The following is a 25510-nucleotide window of genomic DNA, read 5'->3' as shown; positions in this document are numbered from 1 at the left end:
TGATGCTGCCACAACCTTGCTTCACCGTAGGGATGGTGCCAGCTTAACTTCAGACGTGACGCTTGGCATTCAGGCAATAGAGTTCAAACTTTGTTTCATCAGACCAGAGAWTCTAATTTCTCATGGTCTGAGAGTCTTTAGGTGCCTTTTGGCAAACTCCAAGCGGGCTGTCGTGTACCTTTTCCTGAAGAGTGGCTTCCGTCTGGCCACTCTACCATAAAGGCCTGATTGGTGGAGTGCTGCAGAGATGGTTGTACTTCTGGAAGATTCTCTCATCTCCTCAGAGGAACCCTGGAGCTCTGTCAGAGTGACCATCGGGTTCTTGGTCACTTCCCTGACCTAGGCCCTTCTCCCCGATTGCTCAGTTTGGCCGGGCAGCCAGCTATAGGAAGAGTCTTGTTGGRTCCAAACTTCTTCCATTTAAGAATGATGGAAMCCACTGTGTTCTTGGGGACCTTCAATGCTGCAGACATTTTTTGGTACCCTTCCCCAGATCTGTGCCTCAACACAATCCTGTCTCTGAGCTCTACGGACAATTCCTTCGACCTCATGGCTTGNTTTTTGCTCTGACATGCACTGTCAACTGTGGAACCTTATAAAAACAGGTGTGTGCCTTTCCAAATCATGTCCAATCATTTAATTTACCACAGGTGGACTCCAATCAAGTTGTAGAAACATCTCAAGGGTGATCAATGGAAACAGGATGCACCTGAGCTCAATTTCGTGTCTCATAGCAAAGGGTCTGATCACTTATGTAAATAAGGTATTTCTGTATTTTTTTTTGTAGAAATTTGCAAACATTTCTTAAAACATGTTTTTGCTTTGTCATTATGGGTTATTGTGTGTAGATTGATGAGGGTAAACAACTATGTAATCAATTTTAGAATAAGGCTTGAACGTAACAAAATGTGGATAAAGGGAAGGAGTCTGAATACTTTCCGAATGCGCTGTATCTACAACTCTCCTCACCTTCATGAGCTAACATTTGATTATTTAACTAGGCAWGTSAGTTAAGAACAAATTCCTATTTACAATGACAGCCTACCCCGGCCAAACACGGACAACGTTGAGCCAATTGTGCGCCACCCTATGGGACTCCCAATCACTGCCGGATGTGATGCAGCCTGGATTGGAACCAGGGCCTGCAGTGACGCATCATGCACTGAGATGTAGTGCCACTCGGGAGCCTTTAAACGTAACTGTTTAATGCAGTGGCTCCCATATGACAGATAAGGTGAGTCTAAAGGAGCACACAACAAAAATATACAAGAGCTACATAGCGAACATAACAAATACAACTGTTTATTATGGATTCTCATGACAATTAAYTTGGCAAARACTACGCAGTGTATGTGAATTGACGCTTTTTACTCTCGCACGCAAGTTTTGACGTGGTTTCGGCTTAACAGTGAAGAAGGTGGACTTTGTAGCATTTATTGCGCAAGTAATACATTTAACTACACAAACTAATAAAAAATATAAGACATCATTGTGATGGCAGCAAAAAGATTTCTGGATCTCCAGGACAGGCGAAATTGTTACAGGGAATACTGAATGAAGAGGCCACCCCTCCCAGGTGTAGGGATCTGAATATACCTTTTAATCCGACTGAAGGAGTACAGTTTTTGTTTACTTTAGAAAGTTAGAAGTATCTTTTTTCACCTTTCCCTTCTCCCTATTATTTTGAGTAAACGTGTATCAGTTTTCACCCCATCCAGTAGATGGCAGACCGCCAGAATACCATAGAAGAAGGAAGAGCTTCCTGCCTTCCTTTCTGCTTCTGCGTACAATCATTTTTGTGTTAGGAAGTCTTGTGTACTTGTCGAAATGGCCGAGGGTGATATCGAYGAATTCATTGAACAAAACAGGCATTTGTCCGAGCTTGTAGATACATATCGTGGTATCTCAGAAAGTGAAAAACATTGGAAGGCCAGGAGGGCATTCCTATTCAGAAATATAAACGACTTTGAAGACCCACACATTGATCAGCTGCTTGCTTTGTCCATGGTATGGGCCAACAACGTGTTTCTTGGCTGTCGGTGAGTTAACAATAAATACACATCGCGTGCATTGACTTCTTGACTTGCTATTTAGCTAAAATGCATTTTAACATAATATACCAAATGTATGGCATGCAATATAGGTAGCTGACTAACTGCTGTTCCTGTATGTTCTCTCAGATACAGTCCAGACCTCTTGGAGAAAGTGAATGAAATGGCRGAAGGAATTGTTGTGGATGATGCCCCTGTTTTCAAAACCAGAGATGAGATCATGAAAAATCAGGTTGGTTATATTTCATACCAAAATAATGCTTCCTCTTCCTGCCTCGCCTTCTTTCATGAACACAAATCTAGAAAAGATAGACMGGTGAAAGCAATTAGGCCGGTGTCTAGTCTCCAGCTATGCCTTCCAAAACAGACCAACGGAGGCAAGGTAACAGTGTAAGGARGGACACACAACCATAATCATTTTGTCTCCCTCTCCTTCAGAAACGATGATTGGATGACCTGCTCCGTTATGGATGGATTACCTTACTGTCCAACTTTACTCAGATGCATATGGTTTTAAAATGTTATTTTAATAACATGCAAGCTTCTTATTGTTTTTTTATCATACAAATGTAACACAAGCTAAACATTTTATACATTAAAATAATTTTAGCTGACTTGCCTGATTCAATATCTAATAAACACAAGGCCCATTATGAGAATAAAATGGGTGGGAAAATGTTGCAAGAACAAAGCATGGTAAGGCCAGGAATATGCCGTGTAATGAGTTACGTTTTTTACATGTTCAATCAAMCTGAGTCTACAGCTGTGCATCTCAGATTCAAATACCATTTTTGAAGGTGTCCAGAAAAGGGCTTTCCATATTCTCAGTTCTCCCAAATTACCCCAGGGTGAACCTCATTGTACTTCCTTGATTCCCTCCTTGCCTCCTCAAAACACATTGAACCAGAGGGGATAAACCTCAGATTTCCTGCTGRGCCAATGTGCTTTCTACGGTTTGTGCTGGGATGTAGTTATTAGTCCAAATTGTAGGAAACTGAAAACCTTTTTGCAAKAAACAATTTTCTATTGGACAAATTCAGGTAGGTCTGTCCCGTATAAGAAAAGTTTTACAACAGAACTGACATGAATACACTCCAGGGTGTATTCAATTAATTACAGAAACCGTTTAAGAACCAAAATGAGCATACAAAACAGGGAGGGACCTACCTGATTTTTTCCAAATTGTGTGCGCTGTCAGGAGTAGATGGTTTATGTTGCAAAATGTTTTGCAATAGAATCGGCGTAATGGAAGGACCTACTTGAATATGTCCAATAGAAGCTTGTTTTGCTCCGTTTGGTTCTTAAACAGTTTTGTAATGAATTCACCCCATACATCAGGCCCTGGAGCTTGCCCTTTGGGCATTAAGGGGAACACTGCCCCCTGCCAGTCTTATCTACTACCTCTGGTTGCACATTCTCACATATCCCCGGTCTACTAGCTGGTATGTATTTGGTTCTTGTGAGAACGCAGGACTTGGGGGGTTCCTGGTGGCCTGCTACTCCCCATTGAGGATGCAGTGATGAGGATTATTTACCCTAGTCTCATCAACTCTGGACCTCTAAACCAGTTCCACTCGTTTTTTCATTGTTCCCCTCTAATCAGACTGATTTAGACCTGGGACACCAGGTGGGTGCAATTAATTATCAGGTAGAATAGAAAACCAGCAGGCTCTGGACCTTGTAGTGAAGAGTTGAATATCCCTCCACATAATACCATCGTAGACACACACAATGCCACAGCTGCACTTAAGTAAAACAAATAAGCTGAAATCAAAATCATCTCGAAGTCTGAAAAATGTGTTTTATGTTTATACAGCATATAAGTATACATTGTTTTTAGAGTAAATTCACAAATGTATAACACATCCCTTCTAAAGTGAAATAAACCACTAGCTACAATATGACCCATACTGTCACAAAAAAAATGCATCTCAAGCAAGCTACCTTTCATTGGGTACGAGATAAAGTAAAGAGAGAAATGCAAGTGTGAAAAAAAAAACTTTCCAGGCTTGGAGAAAAAGCAGATGCATGGATTTGTGTTGCAATCAGCCCTTATTCTGTAGTCCTGACGTGTCTGGTTTCCACTATCTGTCCATGTTCCTAGATGAGCCAAACTCCAAATGTCCTCTTACAAGTGCCACTGTACTTGAACTCGATAAAACTGTTACAGATCACATCAGCCATCTTTTAGAAAAGGTTGGCGACCAGTTTCTTTTTTATTARTGTCGACATGCAGAATGCCATAGTTATCGTGATGAATAGCACTGACTCCTTTTATTCAGGGAGGTAATTTGAAACTACTACCAGGATAGGGGCAAGAGAAGCCGTCTGCTTTATAGCTGGACAATTGGTTCCAAATTAATGCTACATGACAAACAATGCAGATTTTGAGGAAGCCATTCACTCAACAAATAATGTTTTATGGCTTTCTACCAATTTGACAACAGTCAGTTCTGTTCAAACCAAGAGATGTTAAAAAATAAGTCTGTAGAAACTAAACAGTAACAGCATCAATCCAACAAAAAATATATATATTACAAATTATGTTTGCAATAACTTATTTCACATCATGCAATAAAAAAAATAGGAACAAAAACAAGTATCAGAGATTTTCCTCAGTTGTATTGGCAAGCAAGTAAAAGTCCCTACTTATTTTGTATTGTTTTCTGGTGGCACTTTAGTTCTTCTGATGTTGACTTKTTTTCTTGGAGGAGCTAAATGAAAGATGTAAGTATTTCATACGAGTGATGAGAAGCCGGGGGGGAAAATGCGTTAGGAGTCCACCCAGCTCTGCTCCACGATGGCAGAAACTCTCTTCTCATACTCCCGCTTGTTTTCTTGATAAAGCTGTGCAGCCTGGCTGTTTGCTGGACTGTTAGGATTTGGCTCATCCAACAGCGACTGTCAACACACACACACAAAAAAAAAAAAAGAGTGATTGAATGTACCGGTATGAAACTGTGGTTCTTGTACCCTACACCATTATAAAAAGTGTGTGGGTCTTGGACCCCTACACCGTTATGAAAGTGTGGGGTTCTTGGACCCTACACCTTTAGTGAGGTAGCTGAGTCACAGTCTTATGTATATCCAGGAGCAGAAATACCACAAAAGGTAGGGAACACTATGTATTTGGTCTGTAGAGCATCTACAGATGGACTATCTACTAACCCTTATTCTAACCGTAAACTTAGCAAGCAGTTTGCTTATTATAGTATGACCATCTACAGATGGACTATCCAAATAAGGTGACCCAAAGGTTGCCGCTATGATCAGATATCTACTCTGCAGTGAATTGTTTTCCACACAGAACATACAGTACACTACATAAAGAAACTGTTACATTTGTAAAATATAGAAACACACAGTAATCTATTATGATGTCAGACTGATAAAGAGAAGGATTACAAACCAACCTGGATAGACGTCAGAATGGACGACACATCATATGTGGGGCTCCAACGATTCTGAAGGATGTCTAAACATATACTGCCATCTGCATAAACTACAAGATCAAAATMATTGTTTTAATTTCTAAGAAACATTTATACACAATCACAAAACAGAATAGCTTACTCGCATTAAAAAGCGAAATGCTGAAAAGTTCATAATGTGTTCACTATCCCATCAAGAACATGGCTAAAGTATTTAGGACATCTTGAATGTGTCCATAAGGACTCTCTTACCATTTGGGTGAAACATTTTGGAGATAAATCGAACCGTGGGTGGCTTGTTAGGGTACTCTTCTGAAAATTCTATCACAAGCTTAAAAGTTCCTGCGGAGACAAGTACAACAACAAAAAAAGTTGTCGTCACATACACCGGCTAGGTACAATGAAATGTGTTGTTTTACAGGGTCAGCCTTTATCGAGGCAAAATAAATGTCTTGTCCACTCCATACKCTTTATGGAGGCAAATTATTTTATTGTCCACCCCACAGGTAATAGTCTGTGACATGACTAATATAAGCCTGAATATGAAGGCTCACCCAGTATATATGCATAACTCAAAAGGCAGCAGAGTCATGAACCTGTCAAAATATATCACACTTTAGAATGTATTTTTWAAATATTRTRTTTTACCTTTAACTAGGCAAGTGAGTTAAGAACAAATTCTTATTTACAATGATGGCCTARCCCGGCCAAACCTAGACGACGCTGGGCCAATTGTGCGCRGCCCTAAGGGACTCCCAATCARGGCCGGATGTGATACAGCCTGGATTCGAACCAGGGACTGTAGTGATGCCTCTTGCACTGAGATGCAGTGCATTAGACRGCTGCGCCACTCGGGACCCCAAAAMAATACAAAGACTGACTTTGCTCTTGGTTAGGACGATTGCAACCAGTTCATGAGTTAAAGTAATGTTATGATAAACTAAGTTTAGTTAATTGATTTAGTAAAACATTTTTACTTACCATCCTCAAATGGTGTACCCACAGGCCTGCAAATAAAGGGAGGAACAATTACTTGCACTGTAACAAACTCATATCAGTGATTAGACCCTGACTACCAAAACAAACATATTGCCACAATACCACTCCTTATACACTCTCCCGTTGTAACAATTATAATCTTGATACGGACTATTAATAGCACATTACAATAGAAGGTTAATTCATGAGCATGACAATGCAATACATTACTGGGATTGATACAAATGCTCTCATTTCTAATTAACTTTATATATGGCACACTGGCCTTCCACAGTTCAACAACTACATGTGACCATCTAGCCTAACCCCCAGCCAACACCCCCCCCCTCTCTCTGACTAAACCACAGCTCAACTTGCCCATATCCACGTAATCCGTACGGTCATGATGCCATGCCAGGATGATCACACTGGCAAAATGAGAAGGGTGGCTTTAGAACACTCACCCAAAAATAACCGCATTCCAAAGCATGATGTTATTCTCTGATGGAGCACCACTCACACCAGTTGGTGGGTCTTCTTGAAGTCTGAGGAAAGAGAAACGGAGAGGAAACAATAGAATTAAACTTAAAACCCAGATGACTGTTTTTAGAAACAAGAAGATATCTAGGTYCCTTCTTTTACCATGAGTACAAAAGTTGTGTGAACAAGAAAATAATTCAACTGAAATGCCATTGCTAGTTTTCTATCGGATTGGTGACAGATTTTAATGCAAATATTCTAAAATCTGCACATAAAAAATATSCACATTTCCCCACCAATGATGTTTCCAWCAAATTMACTTGTTGCAGATAAAAGGCTGTGCGTGATAGCATAGTGCACGTAAAAATAACTTGCGGTTAATTTCCCATGTATTTTCAATGCTACTGAGGTTCTCACAAAACATTTTTTGCGTTATAGTGAATGTCCCCACTCTGGTCTTGGAACATGTGCTCTAGCCAACAGCTCACAGATACGCCACCTAGATMAGATTATTATGGACAAAATAWTTKTATTTTTTTTGTCAAACGGCAGCCAAGCATCAAACATGTCACCAGAATAAGACCCTCAATATTTATTGMAAAGGCTCATCACCTTGCACTTTCACCACCCTGTGAAGTTCCTAACTTATTTCATCTGTAGCCTAATAAACTGAATGCTTTCATAGTGGGAGGATCACACAACATATCGCATACTTCGATATGATGGMTATTATATCAATATTGGCATATAAAAAAGGTGTTTCCACTGCCATTGCTCACAATTAATTTTACAGACAAAAAGATCCACTTTGTCTAGCATATTTTGTCACTAAATCCAGCAGTATCATTCCAAAAACTCACCACAAAAAAAAGCTCACTTTAACAGCTTTCCTTCATGCACAAGGTAGACTGTATTTTTCAGATCCATCTACAAGTCTCTACAGAAAATACCACCACAATTAACCCCATTTACTGTTAGCTCCCTACCCACTGTAAAATGAAAGGCTACTGCACAGTGCTGCTATCCATTGTGAGTCACATTTTAATTATGCTTTATTAGGGTAGTACTTGTAATGTTGTTGTTCCCMGCAAGGAAATCTTGATGTTGTCAGATACTTGTCTTGTGATGTAGGCTACAAATAACAAATAAATATCTTATGAACAATGTTCTACCAGTATGTGTCCTGTGAGATTTAATTCAACAAACCATTGATCAAACACACAATACTTATCAAGGAACGCTCCAAGGCCAATTGGTGGCAGAGGCAGCCAGGTAGAGTAGGGTAGGATAGGATTATAATGTTACTATACAGTTGAAATCAGAAGTTTACATACACTTAGGTTGGAGTCATTAAAACTRGTTTTTCAACCACTCAACAAATTTCTTGTTAACAAACTATAGTTTTGGCAAGTCGGTAAGGACATCTACTTTGTGCATGACAAGTAATTTTCCCAACAATTGTTTACAGACAGATTATTTCACTGTATCACAATTCCAGTGGGTCAGAAGTTTACATACACTAAGTTGTCTGTGCCTTTAAACAGCTTGGAAAATTCCAGAAAATATTGTCATGGCTTTAGGAACTTCTGATAGGCTAATTGACACATTTGAGTCAATTGAGGTGTACCTGTGATTGTATTTCAAGGCCTACCTTCAACTCAGTGCTCTGCTTGACATCATGGAAAATCAAAAGAAATCAGCCAAGACCCCCCCAAAAATTGTAGACCTCCACAAGTCTGGTTCATCCTTGGGAGCAATTTCCAAACGCCTGAAGGTAACACCTCATCTGTACAAACAATAGTACAGGAGTATAAACACCATGGGACCACGCAACCATATAACGCTCAGGAATGAGACTCATTCTGTCTCCAAGCTGAACGTACTTTGGTGCGATAGTTGCAAATCAATCCCAGCACAGCAAAGGACCTGTGAAGATGCGGAGGAAACAGGTACAAAAGTATCTATATCCACAGTAAAACAAGTCCTATATCGACATAACCTGAAAGGCCGCTCAGCAAGGAAGAAGCCACTGCTCCAAAACCGACAAAAATGGCCAGACTACGTTTGCAACTGCACATGGGGACAAAAGATCGTACTTTTGGATGAAAATCAAAAATAAACTGTTTGGCCATAATGACCATCGTTATGTTGGAGGAAAAAGGGGGAGGCTTGCAAAACCGAAGAACCCCATCCCAACCGTGAAGCATGGGGGTGCAGCATCATTTTGGGGGTGCTTTGCTGGCAGGAGGGACTGGTGCACTTCACAAAAGAGATGGCATCATGAGGTAGGAAAATTATGTGGATATATTGAAGCAACATCAAGACATCAGTCAGGAAGTAGAGCTTGGTTGTAAATGGCCTTCCAAATGGACAATAACCCTAATAACTTCAAAGTTGTGGCAAAATGGCTAAGGACAACAAAGTCAAGGTATCGGAGTGGCCATCACAAAGCCCTGACCTCAATCCTATAGAACATTTGTGGGCAGAACTGAAAAAAACATGTGCGAGCAAGGAGCCTAAAAACCTGACTCAGTTACACCAGCTCTGTCAGGAGGAATGGCCAAATTCACCCAACTTATTGTGGGAAGCTTGTGGAAGGCTACCCAAACGTTTGAACCAAGTTAAACAATTTAAAGGCAATGCTACCAAATACTAATTGAGTGCATGTAAACTTCTGACCCACTGGGAATGTGATGAAAGAAATAAAAGCTGAAAGAAATCACTATTCTGACATTTCACATTCTTAAAATAAAAGTGGTGATCCTAACTGACCAAAACAGGGAATATTTACTAGGATAAATGTCAGAAAAACTGAGTTTAAATGTATACTTTAGTACTTCAACTGTATATGCACTTACCAAGAGTCTCATATGCACATCTACAAGAGTCTCCATGGAGTTCCTAAGTGTCACCTTTTTCCATTGACAGGTGTGCTACAGACTCTTCTGGAGACAGACATTGAGTTGCTATGGTGTAACTAATTGGCTTGCCCAGGCAGATGCCATCCGGAATCAAACAACGGTAGCTGCCGGGGCTTTACATGAAGCCCTGGCCAGGTGCGTTTGTCCTCTTCAGGAATAGAGGCCTACTTCTGAAATCTATGCCTAATCCCAATTTTTTGAGTTTCTCCTTTCAAGTTAGGGTTGTGTAACACCTGTCCGGCCATCAATACACTGAGATTAGCAACCTAGCTAGTTTACTAGTTGTTTAACTCAGCTAGCACAGCCTTCTTTATCGATACAAATCATATACATTTGGTAACGTTAGCTATCTAACGTTAGTAAGTTAATAAGTATTTGGCTAACTAAGAGTTTAATTTCCTTACTAAACTTAACTAGCTAACGTAAACTAAATGCATAGTGACTGACTAGTTCGATTTAGCTAGATAACTAGTTTTTTTAGGTAAGTACAGTAACGTTAACTGGTTATATAGCTAACATCTGTATGSCAATGTAGTTCTAGCATGCATTCTAGCTGGCTAATTGAAGCAACATTATTGACCTAGTACTACAACTAGTTAGGTATCAGACAGTCAGTACAAAGTACTCAATTAATGACTGGCTCTATGATTAGCTAAAGTTACCTACAAATAGTGTACATGTACTGCAGGCCTCAAATTAGCTAACGCGTTAGCTAGCTAAATACAACACACAAAAGCAGAGCCAAAACGTTGCACTACCTTTTGAAATCTCTCATAAGTCGTCTTCTAGCCGGAGTAGACATGATTCAAAACATAAAAAATTATACTTTGGTCATTAAAATCTGTCGAAACCGGTATTATTTTGGGTAAATCTTCCGTCTGTGCCCTTTTCTTCTCTCCAAAACAACTACAGTGACGTCATGTACTTCCACAGGGGAAACAAGCAAGAACATTCGTTTGGAATAGTCCACTTTCACTATGAGTAGTGTGAATGTTATCAAATTAACAAATTTCATCCAATATGTGAACAGTACACGACACCTATACTTGGTTAGTATTCAAAGTGTCGTCTATCATACATAACATAAACGGRTGTTTGTTTTTATTTAACAAGCTAACCCTTTCCTCAAGGCATAATGGTTTAATCCCAACTTCATCACTTCATCAGTCACTCGACCAGTTGCAACATGGATACCTGTGCAAAGAATACATATGCTGATGTAGTCTCTGAAGCATTATTTACATTTCATCAAGTCATGTGTAGCAAAGAAACCATATATCAAGTTGACCATGTGTCTATGSTTATGGTCATTTCTTGGTGTAAAGACTAGTTTACGTGTCAGCTCAAACCTAATTATTCACTTGGTTAATACTACTACTATTCATCCAGTGTTTRTCAGCTGTATGAGATGTCCACTGTATCCATGTGGAATGTTCTAGAACGCCTCTCAATTGTTATCAACTTTGCCTGTTGTTATGGTGACCACATTCTAATTTCACACCTTTTTGTTTGTGACAGAATTATTCTGGGGTGGAATAATCCTGGGAAGAAAACCTGAAGTGTGTTTTTCAAACATGAAGCGGTCTGTCAGTTTGAGGCATCGTTTATTTCAAACGTGAAATTGTGTAATTTATGAGAGCAATAAAGCCAGGAGAAAAAATACATGAACGTAGTCTTTGTATCTACTCAGCAGTAAGTATTTTGACCACATTGTGTTTTGTGTAATCACTTTGTAGGCTATATGACCCTGTTTTCACTGTACATTTGAAAGTATTACACTAGATGTATGTATTTTGTATGCCTTTATATCTGTTTATGCTTTGAAATGAATATGAATACATTTTTCCATATGTGCTCAATGACAGCCCACTGAAGGAAGATGGATATGTATGAGAACCTTGGCGTCGTGGGTGAGGGGAGCTATGGTACAGTGACGAAGTGTCGACACAAGGAGATTGGACACATTGTGGCCATCAAGAGGTTCAATGACAAGGAAGAGGACAAAACCATGAAAAAGGTTATCATGAGAGAAATCAAACTTCTGAGGGTGAGGAACTTATTGATCAGTTCCACATAAAGCAGCAGTGTTGCTGTGACTGTCTCAAATATTGGGTACAATTCACTCATTGGCTACAGTCCAACTAATGTGACATCCCTGATAACKGCATACTACTACAACGTTAATTCTGTTCACATATGTCTTTACACAGAAATTTCGCCATGAAAACCTTGTGAACATGCTYGAGGTATTCCGGTTCAAGAAGCGCTTGTATGTTGTCTTTGAGTACATTGACCGCACAGTTCTGGAAGACCTAGAGAGATATCCTCGTGGTTTGGACAGCAAGCGCCTCAGAAAGTACATGTTCCAAATTCTACGAGCCATGGATTACCTTCACACCAGCAATGCAAGTATTTCTCTGTAGCTCAGTTGGTAGAGCATAGTGCTTGCAATGCCAGGATAGTGGGTTTGATTCCTGGGACCACCTGAGCGTAAAATCTATGCATGCATGACTAAGTTGCTTTGGATAAAAGTGTCTGCTAAATGGCATATACAGTATATATATTATTCTCATTTCATAGATTCTGCCTAGTGAGTGCACTGGAAGATATACAATACATGATGTGCCAACTGACAAGTTTAAAACTACGAGTTTAATTAGCTATTACGAAGGGCATGGAACAATCTTAAAGAAAGAAACTTGTTGACAGTAAAACAGTAGTTCTTCACTGGCCTGAAACATGCATCTTTTCTCAACAGATCATTCACAGAGARGTTAAACCTGAGAATGTGCTTGTCTCTAACTCTGGGGTGGTGAAGCTRTGTGACTTTGGGTTTGCCAGAACCTTGGCACCGACTGGGGAGCCTCTCACAGACTATGTGGCCACGAGGTGGTACAGAGCCCCAGAACTTTTAGTSGCAGACAACACTTACAGCAAGTGGGTATCAAGCAAAACCACAGATCTCAGGGCAGTGTTCAATCTTGAATGTATTATGAAATAAGACCACAGTAATTATAATGTCAAACCTTCTAAGGGTTGCTCATCATTTTGGTACAGCTATGTCATGTTTATACCACAGCATCGTTGAATACTCGTTTCTGATTGGATAGAAGGACATTCTAGAATGATAGAATCTTTGAATCTTCTTTACTAGACCTGTAGATGTGTGGGCCATTGGCTGCTTGATTATAGAGATGGCTACAAGCAATGCTTTTCTGACGGGGACTTCTGACCTGGACCAGGTGCACAAAATAGTCAGCAAAGTGGGTAAGTACAACCCAGTGGGTATMTTAGCCTGAGTGACAGTCTGTTTCTGCTATCATCAACTCATAGTCACTCATTGTCATTGGCTTAACAATGACTAAAACAGATCTGGGACCAGGCTAAGGGTGTGGGCATCAATGGTGGAAATATGGACTTGATAACATCTGAGGCCTCTAATATTGTAGACGTAATTAAAATAACTATTTACACTGGCTTAATCAAACTGTTGTCCATTCTCCGAAGGGAGCACAGATAACCTAAAGCTTTTCCGATATCAGTAGGGCAACAGGCCTGCTAGGATTTCACCATTGTTGAAAAGTAMGTCACAAAGAAACAAAAAGGCAGTGTAATCTGTATCCCAAATGGCAGCCTATTCCCWTTATTGTGCACTACTTTTGACCAGGGCTTATAGGGCTCTGCTCAAAAGTAGTGCTCCTGAATGGRGCATCTGTCTAAGGCACTACATCTCAGTGCTAGCGGTATCACTACAGACCCTGGTTCGATTCCAGGCTGAATCACAACTGGCTGTGATTGGGAGTCCCATAGGGCAGCGRCCAATTGGCCCAGTGTCGTTAGGTTTGGCCAGGGTAGGCCGTCATTGTATTAAATAAATCTAAATCAAATAGATAATAGGGTGCTATTTGGAACATCATCATTTTTTCCTGGTTAAGAGCCCCCCAATGAATTTGGCCCTATCGTAACGCTTAACAGATTTACATCGTATGCCGATTTGTGGCTTACTACGGGGGCAGAGAGGGACAATTGGCTTCGCTCTATAAATAAACTTTATTCAATCCTTGGCCAGCAGTGACAAATAAACCAATGCTGKAAATGAACTGTGGCATTTTGACTTTTATCCAGGCCTGTACAAGGAAAACCCCAATGATCCTTTTGGCATTTTGGCCCTGGACATAAGCGCAAGCTAAATAGAGGGGAGTGAGATAACTGCTGTTTTTGTTTTTTCCTTGGGTGTTTTCATTAGGATAACTGACTTGCCGGGGATACACATGCCTAATACTGTGAGAGAGATTAAAGTGATCCCTTCTGTATTAGAGAGTCTTTTAGCAGGTTCAATCTGTGTTTCATTAATTCTCTTTGGTGGAATGGGATACTCAGGCTATTTGACTCTCTAATCCGCCCCCGATAAGAGAGGCTCTCTGGAGGGAGCTAATGTCAGAGAAGATTGAAGCCACGGGTAGCGGAGAGTCCAGCGGTCTGTGGACAGAACTCATCCTCCCAGAAGAATGAAAGAGCTATTTACAACACTCTGTGTGTCACAAAAATTACTCATTACACTTCATGGCTGCCACCACACTGAGTGCAGGGGATGTAACCAGTGCCGTCCGTACTGTCTATCAATGCTAATAAAGCTATGTGATTGTTTTTTGTTGTTTTACTACTGAATGTGTGATGGTCATAATTGGGTTTCATAGATAATTGAAGTACTGTACAACAATTTGTACAGACCTCAGGATGGCTCCCCTTCTATTATCTGTTATGTAATGGTACATTGACACACAGGTGTGTGTCTTGATAGGGCCTTTGTCTTGATAGGGCGATACGATTTGAGGAATGAGATGACCTCTTATCTGATCGTACATTGACATTGTTTTGTCTTGATAGGGCCTTTGACCCGTCATCAGCAAGACCTGTACTTCCAGAACCCCATCTTTGCTGTGGCCAGCCTTCCTGAGGTGCAGCTCCCAGGTGCAGCGCCCAGGAGGAAGTACCACAAACTCCACTTCTTAGTGGCTGAAATAGTGGATGTAAGTCTACAGGGAGATTTTTTTATTTGACCTTTATTTAACTAGGCAAGTCAGTTAAGAACACATTTTTATTTTCAATGACYGCCTAGGACCAGTGGGTTCAGGGSCAGAACGTACCTTGTCAGCTCGGGGATTTGAACTTGCAACCTTTCGGTTACAAGTCCACRGCTCTAACCACTAGGCTACGCTGCCYCCCCGTAGATAGTGAAGAATGTGTAGGGAGTGTGACAGGAATTTGTCTTGAAGAATGCAAGGAGGATTTCCAGGACAGGTCACATGGTCAGGAAAAAGCCTGGCCCTAAGAATGTGACATGGGTTGTTTACTTTTACAGTAAAGYTCTTCTTTGTTTTAGTCATGCCTACAGATCGATCCATCTCACAGGGCTGCGTGCTCCATGTTGCTCGTTCATCGGTACTTCACCAAAGACGGGTTCGTTGAAAGGTGAGTCGGGTCCGGTCAACCTTGCATGTCTAGTGTACTTGGAGAAGCAATTAGCTTGTAAGAGAGTGGAGTGAGACTCTTGACCTACATTCTAACCTGCTTACGTACAAAATGGGGATGTGATACTACATTGTCATAGTGTCATAGTCTGGCCACACACACACACACGTTGTTTTGCCTTGTGTTGCTAGCCTTGAACTTTCCTTGAAATGTTCTAATGTTTATGAGATACTGTTTAGTAGTTGTAATAATGTCATGAACTGTAATTGACCTGAATAACTGCTACTTCCTGCTCCAGATTCATACCAGAGATACAGGCATTGATACTGAAAGATGCCAAGGTTAACCACATGCACTGGATTCATAGTAACTCATGGGAGCCACAAGAGGACCAAGGAACAGGAGTCTTGTCCTCATCCTCATGTAACAGAAAGCCAGTGAAGGTATAAACTACATGGGCCCTTAGTCAGGGCGCAAAGCACTAAGATAGCACTGTATTCTACATTTTACAGCTCTGTTCGTTTAGCACATGCTCTTACCCATCTATATGTGCAGTAAGTGGGCAGAGCAACTAAGTAAATAAATCAAATCAAKTTTGTCACATGCGCCAAATACAACAGGTGTAGATCTTACAGTGAAATGCTTACAAGCCCTTAACCAACAATGCAGTTTTAAGATAAATAAGTGTGAAGTAAAAAATAGATAAGTAACAAATAAAAAATAATAAAACAAATAATTAAAGAGCAGCAGTAAAATAACGGTAGCGAGGCTATATACATGGGGTAACGGTACAGAGTCAATGTGTGGGTGCACAGGTTAGTCGAGGTAATTGAGGTAATATGTACATGTAGTTACTTTAACTCTACCTACAAGTCAAAGCATATATACGGTGTTGTAGAAGTATAGATTTACAAGATCCATACCAGTCGGCCATACTGCACATGGACTGTTTTTGTTTRAGGACACTGAGAAGGACCGACGTGGGAAGGAGCCTGAGCAGAAGCATTCTAGGGCAGGCAGGAGGTCAGAGATCAGGATGACCTGRAGCCCTGTCTCATCTCAGACAAACAGACAGCCCTTTACCTCTACCTCCATCCCAGACCCCCCTCAATCTCAGGACAAGGCTGTAGCCTTTACCATGCCCCGCATCAACGCCAGCAACAATCTTTTCGCTGCRGTCCCCGTCCCCTGCTGTATGGAAGTCACTAAGTCCCGGTCAGTGGCTCTCAGATCAGAGAAATATAGGACGCTTTATCTGGTATAGTGTTGTTCAGAATACCACCCAGTGATTTCAGAGTAGCTGTATCAGACTCACCAGATCCAGTACTTCCAAAGTGTATATTCTTAAACGTATTTATCTATTCTGGACGTTCTGTCATTTCATCCTGGCAGTTCTTGAAAAGCATGCTTTGGTAGGGTATACCAAGTCAGAGAMGCTCATGCTTGTGTCTGTGTTTGTAGCACTGATAAGGTAAAGAGACGGCCGAGCCCTACTGACCTGGCCATGGGGAATAGTCAGCTGACTGATGCCCCGTCTCAGGTAAGTAAGGAAAGGTGTGAGCAGTGCATGTAAAGGGGAACACGGACACATGAAAACAAGCAAGTGAATAAACKAAAAGATAAAATACCAAACCTTCTATTATATAACATGCTTGACATCTGGCCCAAGCATACAGTATGTCTGMAACAGCAGGTGGGTGCGTTGGTGTCTGTACATGCAACAGTCATTGGGGCTGACAAGCTCTTTGTCATTGTTTCCACTCCCAAAGGAATGCCTCTGACTCACCCCACAGTAATGTTGTGGTTTTCCTAACATCTCGCCCGGTATGTTCAGAACATAGTGTCTTATGTGTTTACACCCTTTCTGTCATCAAGTTAAACCTCATGGAAGACAATGTTAACCCACGTGGAATGCAGCCGTGATTACCATATAAAATAATTGGGCGCATTGAAAATGCAAGCTTTTACAATATAGTAGCAAACAACTGTCTAGTTCTTCTATTGTTCAAAATACCTTATGACCTCTACATATATATTTTTTACATAAATATTGTTTTGCCCTGACAAGTGTTTATGATAGCTATTATAGTACAGTTACGGACAAATAGCCTAATGTAAATTCCTGATAACTATGTGATTATATTTAACATAGATCACACACACACATACAGTGTATATATATATATATATATATATATATATATATATATACACACACATACATACATACACACACAAACGCAATACCTTCATGTTCTCATTAACAAGTCAAGTATACATTGATTAAATATCTTTCGTGGCCAAAAGTTTTGAGAATAACACAAATATTAATTTTCACAAAGTCTGCTGCCTCAGGTTGTATGATGGCAATTTGCATATACTCCAGAATGTTATGAAGAGTGATCAGATGAATTGCAATTAATTGCACAGTCCCTCTTTGCCATGCAAATTAACTGAATCAACCAAAAAACATTTCCACTGCATTTCAGCCCTGCCACAAAAGGACCAGCTGACATCATGTCAGTGATTCTCTCGTTAACACAGGTGTGAGTGTTGACGAGGACAAGGCTGGAGATCACTCTGTCATGCTGTTACGAGAATTATGTTCTCGATGTTCCATAAACCAATTAAACTACTCAGTCTGCTAAATCAGGATTTGTAAGATACTGATTGAAATGAAACAGACAGAGGCCCAGCTAAAATAGTCAATAAGGTTTATTCACGGGAACGTTCTAAAGTCAAGAATACAAAGACATCCATTTTATAGCTGCGCACATACTTCCACACAAACAGAAGGTATCCTACGCACATACTGTCTCACTACCCAGCCGACAGAGATTAGGGAGACCTTGACCTTGAGATGTACTCCCCGTTCAGTAAGTCAGGTCGGCACCCAATGTTGCTCTGACAGTCTGTGTTTAAAATGCCATATAGACAAACATTAGCTATATTGTTTTACCCTAATTCTGACTAGGACTACACATTTATTGATTATGATTTTATACATTCTAATCAATTCCATACAATTATATGTTTCAGGGTGGAATATTCTAATCATTCAATTAACAGATAAATCCCATTAACACATGCTGACTGAGTTCGAATAACAGACTGGAAGTTTCAAAAGGAGGGTGGTACTTGGAATCATTGTTCTTCCTCTMTCAACKATGGTTACTTGCAAGGAAACACGTGCCGTCATCATTGCTTTGCACAAAAAGGGCTTCACAGGCAAGGATATTGCTGCCAGTAAGATTGCACCTAAATCAACCATTTGTCGGATCATCAAGAACTTCAAGGAGAGCGGTTCAATTGTTCTGAAGAAGGCTTCAGGGCGCCCAAGAAAGTACAGCAAGCGCCACGACCGTCTCCTAAAGTTGATTCAGCTGCGGGATCGGGGCACCACCWGTACAGAYCTTGCTCAGGAATGGAAGCAGGCAGGTGTGAGTGCATCTGCACGCACAATGAGGCGAAGACTTTTGGAGGATGGCCTGGTGTCAAGAAGGGCAGCAGAGAAGCCACTTCTCTCCAGGAAAATCATCAGGGACAGACTGATATTCTGAAAAAGGTACAGGGATTGGACTGCTGAGGACTGGGGTAAAGCCATTTTCTCTGAATCCCCTTTCCGATTGTTTGGGTCATCCGGAAAAAAGCTTGTCCGGYGAAGACAAGGTGAGCGCTACCATCAGTCCTGTGTCATGCCAACAGTAAAGCTTCCTGAGACCATTCATGTGTGGGGTTGCTTCTCAGCCAAGCGAGTGGGCTCACTCACAATTTTGCCTAAGAACACAGCCATGAATAAAGAATGGTACCAACAGATCCTCCTAGAGCAACTTCTCCCAACCATCCAGGAACAGTTTGGTGACGAACAATGCCTTTTCCAGCATGATGGAGTACCTTGCCATAAGGCAAAAGTGATAACTAAGTGGCTCGGGGAACAAAACATCAATATTTTTGGTCCATGGCCAGGAATCTCCCCATACCTTAATCCCATTGAGAACTTGTGGTCAATCCTCAAGAGCCGGGTGGACAAACAAAAACCCACAAATTCTGACAAACACCAAGCATTGATTATGCAAGAATGGGCTCCCATCAGTCAGGATGTGGCCCAGAAGTTAATTGACAGCATGCCAGGGCGGATTGCAAAGGTCTTGAAAAAGAAGGGTCAACACTGCAAATATTGACTCTTTGCATCAACTTCATGTAATTGTCAATAAAAGCCTTTGACATTTATGAAATGCTTGTAATTATACTTCAGTATTCCATAGTAACATCTGACAAAAATATCTAAAGACACTGATGCAGCAAACTTTGTGAAAATTAATATTTGTGTCATTCTCAAAACTTTTGGCCACGACTGTATACTTGACTTGTTAATGAGAACATGAAGMMWTTYRYTMTGTGTTTATGTTTGTGTATATTTTTATGATTGTGTTTGGTTGTATTGCAGAGTGACAGCCATAATAACCTCCAGGTTGAGATGTCCAGTCTGGCTAAAAAGAAGGTGAAGTCAGTGAGAGACATGAGAGATGTGCGCTTCCCTGGACTTCCTGTGTTCGGCCACCAGATAGAGCTGAAGTTTACAGATGGTAAACAACGTTGTCTTAGTTTCAGTACTCCATCTTCTATTTTACTTGACTTTCTACTAAATCCTGTGATCCCTGTAAAGCTTTGGGTAGAAGTTGTAATTTTTCTCAGATCTTGGATCATCTTCCTCTCACCAAATCTTAACCATAACTGAGGAAAACTAAATTGACCTTAGATCAGTGTCTAGGGGCAACTTTACCTTACTCCCACTGTAAGTCAGCTCCCACAGTAAGTCAATTCCCAAAATTGAATCTGATACTAGACTTAAAGACACATCATTTCCAAAATGAATCTGTCTGACTTAATTGAAATCGAAAAGAAATTGGCCCAAGACCCAATGAGCACTGAACGAGAATGAAACTACAGGGCTGTGTAGTATTAATCAATTAAAATAACTTTTATCATTGAACCACATGAGGACAGAGATAAACATCCATTGATTTATTGAAGGCGTTTGGTGTTGTTGAAAAATTTTGATGTGCCAAGTTTATACTTAATGGGGTGTCGCGGATCAGTGTGGCTCCAGGACATTAGAGCATGTGGCCGGAGTAATGTTACTCTCGGATTAGGGCCGGAGTAATGTTACTCTCGGATTAGGGCCGGAGCAATGTTACTCTCGGATCAGGGCCGGAGTAATGTTGCGCTAGGATTAGGGCTGGAGTAATGTTACTATAGGATGTGGCCCACCCCCCCGCTCCTCTGTATTATGTTGTGCCCCAATGTCTCCTGAGGTTCTGCTGCAGAGAAGGTCAAAAATTCTGTGACACAGCCTAAAACCCGCCACAGACAAATAAATAAGACGCTGGCCAGGCCTCTGTCATTATAGGCWGTTTCCCAAATGTTACCCTATTCTGTAATGCACTAATTTTGACTTGGGTCCATAGGTTAAAAGTAATGCATAGGGCRCCGGTCAAAAGTAGTGCACTATATAGGGAATATAGTGCCATTTCGGACGCAGGTATACRGAATCTCACTCTGTCACATGATGTAGCTATATCTCTGCTTGCTAATTTGGAACGATGCCCATCTTGAGGAAAACACAAAGCAGGGCTCCTTAATCAGGAAMATTATATTTCATAAACATAAACTCTGTTTATCATTTTTACAGAGAAATGGGATTGCAGGAAACATAAAGATAGGACAGAGGGAAATATAATGAACAAAAATATAAACGCAACAAGGGTTGGTCCCATTTTTCATGAGCTGAAATAAAAGATCCCAGAAATGTTCCATACGCACAAAAGCCTATTTCTCTCAAATGTTGTGCACAAATTTGTTTACATCCCTGTTAGTGAGTATTTGTCCTCTGCCAAGATAATCCATAAACCTGACAGGTGTGGCATATCAAGAAGCTGAATAAACAGCATGATCATTACACAGGTGCACCTTGTGCTGGGGACAATAAAAGGCCACTTTAAAATGTGCRGTTTTGTCACACAACACAATGCTACAGATTTCTCAAGTTTTGAGGGGCCGTGCAATTGGCATGCTGAATGCAGGAATGTCCACCAGAGCAGTTGCCAGAGAATAAATGTATCTACCATAAGCCGCCTCCAATGTCATTTTAGAGAATTTGGCAATACATCCAACCTGCCTCACAACCGCAGACCACGTGTACCCATGCCAGCCCAGGACCTACACATTTGGATTCTTCACCTGCAGGATCGTCTGAGGAGGGGAAGGGGGGGCGGGGTGCTCAGTAGTATTTCTGTCTGTAATAAAGCCCTTTTGTGGGGAAAAACTCATGCTGATTGGCTGGGCCTGGCTCCCCAGTGGGTGGACTTGGCTCCCAAGTAGGTGGGCCTATGCCCTCCCAGGTCCACCCATGGCTGCGCCCCTGCCCAATCATGTGAAATCCATAGATTAGGGCCAAATGAATTTATTTAAATTGACTGAGTTCCTTCTATGAACTGTAACTCAGTAAAATCTTTGAAATTGTTGCATGTTGCGTTTATATTTTTGTTCAGTATAGTTTGTCCTTTGTATTGATATAGTAAAAAATAACTGAATCAGAAGACTAATCAGTAGTTCTCACTGTGCCCTCCCACTTGTCCTCAGCCCTTTATTCTGCTATCGAGCAAAATTAATTTATGATAATAACCAACATTGCATGGGATACATATATATTCCTGAGCTCTTTCTTTGAATTGAACTGCTAATTCAAACTTTGATGAGGTAGTGTGTGTGGGCCTCAGTGAGGAGGGAACTTGAGGGACATGGAGGTGGTGATTGAGGGCAAGGGTTATGTTTTTGTCATGGATAGTGGTCCAGCTGGGCAAAACAGACAGTGCTCACACACACACACACACACACACACCCACACACACACACACACAGGGAGGGATGGAGAGCTGTGATAACATTCAAATGAATTTGGTTTATTCTAGATGTAATTCTTTAGATAATGGCCATATCTGCCTAAACAATCCGTTCTGCTTACTGAAGAATATATCAGATCAGAGAACTATATTCTAAAGCAGACCATGTTTGATTCTAATAATGTGGTACAGATAGAACTTGTTGAGTGAACTCATCCATGTTGACAACATGCTGTTTGATACAGAATGTTTTACTCTCCTATGTAATGTGTAACGTTCACCCTATGTGTAACCAAAGTATGGTTTTCTCTGTGCAAATTAAGTATGGTTTTTCAAAGTGTAGATTAATGTGTGTTCAGAAGAAACATGATTATTGTTTTATTCAGTAAAGCACTCGAGGAAGGAGCCGAAGAGCAGAGGAAGAGAAGAAGACTCCAGAATACCATCATTGCCGTCATCCGATTTCACTGACCACGGAAATATATAGGTAAGATTCTGACAAAGATTTGTCAAGCGTTGCATAGGTACAGACAAGTATTATATCAACTGTTGTTGTTATTAACTCTCTAGGAGGCCTAACTCAGTTAAGGACTATGTCAAGGTTATTCAGGAAAATTCTTTCTTAATTGTAATGTTTTTTCTTCAGGTTTTGGAGGCAACAGTACTACAATTGAGAGTTGAATTTTTAACTGGGTCCTGGCACTGGATGGTTTCTGTCCCTAAACAACATTTGACTGAAGATAATAAAAAGAATAACAATAAATGTTTTAGACAAACTTGGTTTTTGTGATAAGAGTATCTTTAACTTCAACAGTTAGAAGAATGTATTTTTTTGTTCCACTTTTCAGTATTTTATCCACCAGATCCCTCACTGTGCCCCACCAACCATTTAAAAAGAAAGATATTGAAATGAAAGATACCCCCCCCAGACTGTTGTTGACATTCAATTGGCACATCCGCATTTGCACTGAGTTGCCATCTTACAGCAACAGCAAAAGTCAATGCTGCATTTCAAACTCATAAAAGACACACCCTCGTCCACTTACCCTCGCCTTAAGCCCTTGGAGGAATCCCCGCGGCCATAGTTGTCGTCGGTCCAGATGATTAGCCAAGCAAGGGAAGTTTGCAATGTAACCCCCTCAGCCCTCGTTTTTAATGGAGTTTGCGAGTGTACAATTATGTTCACTTCGGGGCCTGAAACGCCCCATAATTAAATTTGCYATGATTGTACAAGGAAATGTTCCTRCTTCAGAAGTTCCAGTTAGGCAGGCTAACTTTATTTAGCTAATTAATTTGCTAGCTATCATACAGTAGGCGTATATTAATAATTATATGGTTAATATAAGTAGACATGCAATCATAATTGACTGTAGAGCATATAAACCACCCACAAACTACCGGTGGCTGAAACCACAATCATCGCGGGATGAATGCAAGTGTATACTCGTCAGACGTCATGATACGTCATCAGAAGTGTCTACTTAATTTGAGGGCTGAGGAAAGCAGGCAATGTGTCACGCCTGCTCCCGCTCCCCCTCTCTGGCGCTTGAGGGCGCCAGGCGGCCCATCATTATGCACACCTGTCACCATTGTTACGTGCATCAGCGCTTCATGTGACTCACATGGACTCTACTACCTTATTGATTGCCTCCCCTATATCTGTCACTTCCTCAGTTTCTTCCCCGTGTCTGCATTAATGTTGTTTTGTCCCCCTTGTCCAGACGCTGTCCTTGGTTTGTTTCATGTCTGTTATTTATTAAATATTCACTCCCTGTACTTGCTTCTCGTCTCCCAGTCTGTCCACACAGTGGTTGTATTTGATCGTTTATTGAAAAAGTATGGTTTTCTGCTAACAAAGTCACACAACTACAGAGGACAAACAGGTACACAATAGATGTTTCATAATTATTATTTTTACTCAAGATTTCATTTAAAAAAATGCACCCTCTTCCCCAAAGGTAAAACTATTGTCACATGATCCTCCCCATGTACTGTAAAATTAATTGTACACCCTCCCACCTTATAGAATTAACTCAAAATAATGTTTACGACTACAAATAACAATAACTGTAGTGACCCTGTGTTTTGTGACAGTCAGTGCCACGCAGAGTGACGGGCCAGAAGGGTGAGGGTTCGCCGACCACCACAGACAGACTCACTCTCCCTTCCTGTTTCATTACGATCAGAGCTGGCTGCAGACAATGATCAGCTTGGGGGAAATCAGATTTTGAACATTTTGATGCCACATTTGTAATGATATAAAATACATGCAACACATTTTCCACCAACAGTTTTCTGTGCCAATGCACCACACAACCAATAAACCAAGCATACAGACTTTGGGCAAGMCAATATCATTGTTTGCGTTTTCAACACCACAAATACTGTCAATCTCGACAAATGGAAAAAACATCCCTCCCTACCTTGTAGGCTTACCCATTATCGTAGGCTTACCCAGTATCGAAGGCTTGGCTTGAGAATTTTCGAATGTCATTAAACGTTTGGGTGTTTTGTAACAGATGTCTCTTTCTATTCACAATTGGCCYCTGCACAGTTAGGATTGTTTGATTTTATTTGTCAGTTAAACACACACAAAGATTTTTTTAAAGTGACCTGGATTGCATAATCAAGTCCGGGACTTATTGCTATTGTGGTCCCCATTTTTTACATAAATACATATTAGGGAAAGTATTCAGACACCTTCACTTTTTCCACATTGTTATGTTAGTCTCATTCTAAAATTGATTAAATAGTTTRRCCCCCCCTAAATCAATCTACACACAATATCCCATAATGACAAAGCAAAAACAGGTTTTAGGCATTTTTGCAAATGTATAAAAAAATATATACATATCACATTTACATAACTTGTCAGACCCTTTACTCAGTACTTTGTTGAAGCACCTTTGGCAGCGATTACAGCCTCATGTCTTCTTGAGTATGACGCTACAAGCTTGGCACACCTGTATTTGGGGAGTTTCTCCCATTATTCTCTGCAGATCCTCTCAAGCTCTGTCAGGTTGGATGGGGAGCGTCGCTGCACAGCTATTTTCAGGTCTCTCCAGAGATGTTTGATCGGGTTCAAGTCCAAGATCTGGCTGGGTCACTCAAGGACATTCAGGGACTTGCCCCGAAGCCAATCTTGCATTGTCTTGGCTGTGTGCTTAGGGTTGTTGCCCTGTTGGAAGGTGAACCTTCGCCCCAGTCTGAGGTCCTGAGTGCTCTGGAGCAGGTTTTCATCAAGGATCGATCTGTACTTTGCCTCGATCCTGACT

General features: G+C 40.9%; 2 protein-coding genes and 1 long non-coding RNA gene across 4 annotated transcripts; 2 read left to right on the top strand and 1 right to left on the bottom strand.

Moving 5' to 3' along the window:
- The first annotated feature begins 849 nt into the window (after nt 1-849).
- LOC139024141 (uncharacterized) lies at nt 850-1920 on the top strand. Its single transcript, XR_011475435.1, has 2 exons — nt 850-1234; nt 1385-1920. It is a non-coding gene; the product is annotated as an uncharacterized lncRNA (long non-coding RNA).
- A 1912-nt stretch (nt 1921-3832) lies between these two features.
- Nucleotides 3833-23385, bottom strand: LOC112069676 (ubiquitin-conjugating enzyme E2 B). Of its 2 annotated transcripts, none has more exons than XM_024137042.2 (6): nt 23282-23385; nt 6925-7005; nt 6464-6489; nt 5735-5824; nt 5465-5553; nt 3833-4952 (listed from the first exon to the last, which is right to left on the bottom strand). In XM_024137042.2, the coding sequence occupies exons 2-6, from the start codon at nt 6948-6950 to the stop codon at nt 4824-4826; spliced, it is 360 nt and encodes a 119-aa protein (XP_023992810.1). In that variant the 5' UTR covers nt 6951-7005; nt 23282-23385; the 3' UTR covers nt 3833-4823. The 2 variants fall into 2 exon arrangements, with proteins under 2 accessions (XP_023992810.1, XP_023992809.1); XM_024137041.2 differs by lacking the exon at nt 23282-23385 and adding an exon at nt 10620-10789.
- On the top strand, nt 11733-24011 carry LOC112069678 (cyclin-dependent kinase-like 3). Its single transcript, XM_024137044.2, has 12 exons — nt 11733-11908; nt 12072-12266; nt 12620-12798; nt 13016-13128; nt 14749-14891; nt 15245-15333; nt 15632-15776; nt 16295-16548; nt 16795-16873; nt 19781-19919; nt 22622-22722; nt 22882-24011. The coding sequence occupies exons 1-11, from the start codon at nt 11741-11743 to the stop codon at nt 22720-22722; spliced, it is 1605 nt and encodes a 534-aa protein (XP_023992812.1). The 5' UTR covers nt 11733-11740; the 3' UTR covers nt 22882-24011.
- Nucleotides 24012-25510: the final 1499 nt, after the last annotated feature.

This window comes from Salvelinus sp. IW2-2015, unplaced genomic scaffold, assembly GCF_002910315.2.
Source record: "Salvelinus sp. IW2-2015 unplaced genomic scaffold, ASM291031v2 Un_scaffold1077, whole genome shotgun sequence".
Taxonomy (NCBI): domain Eukaryota; kingdom Metazoa; phylum Chordata; class Actinopteri; order Salmoniformes; family Salmonidae; genus Salvelinus; species Salvelinus sp. IW2-2015.
This window is presented reverse-complemented; position numbering and strand designations above follow the sequence as displayed.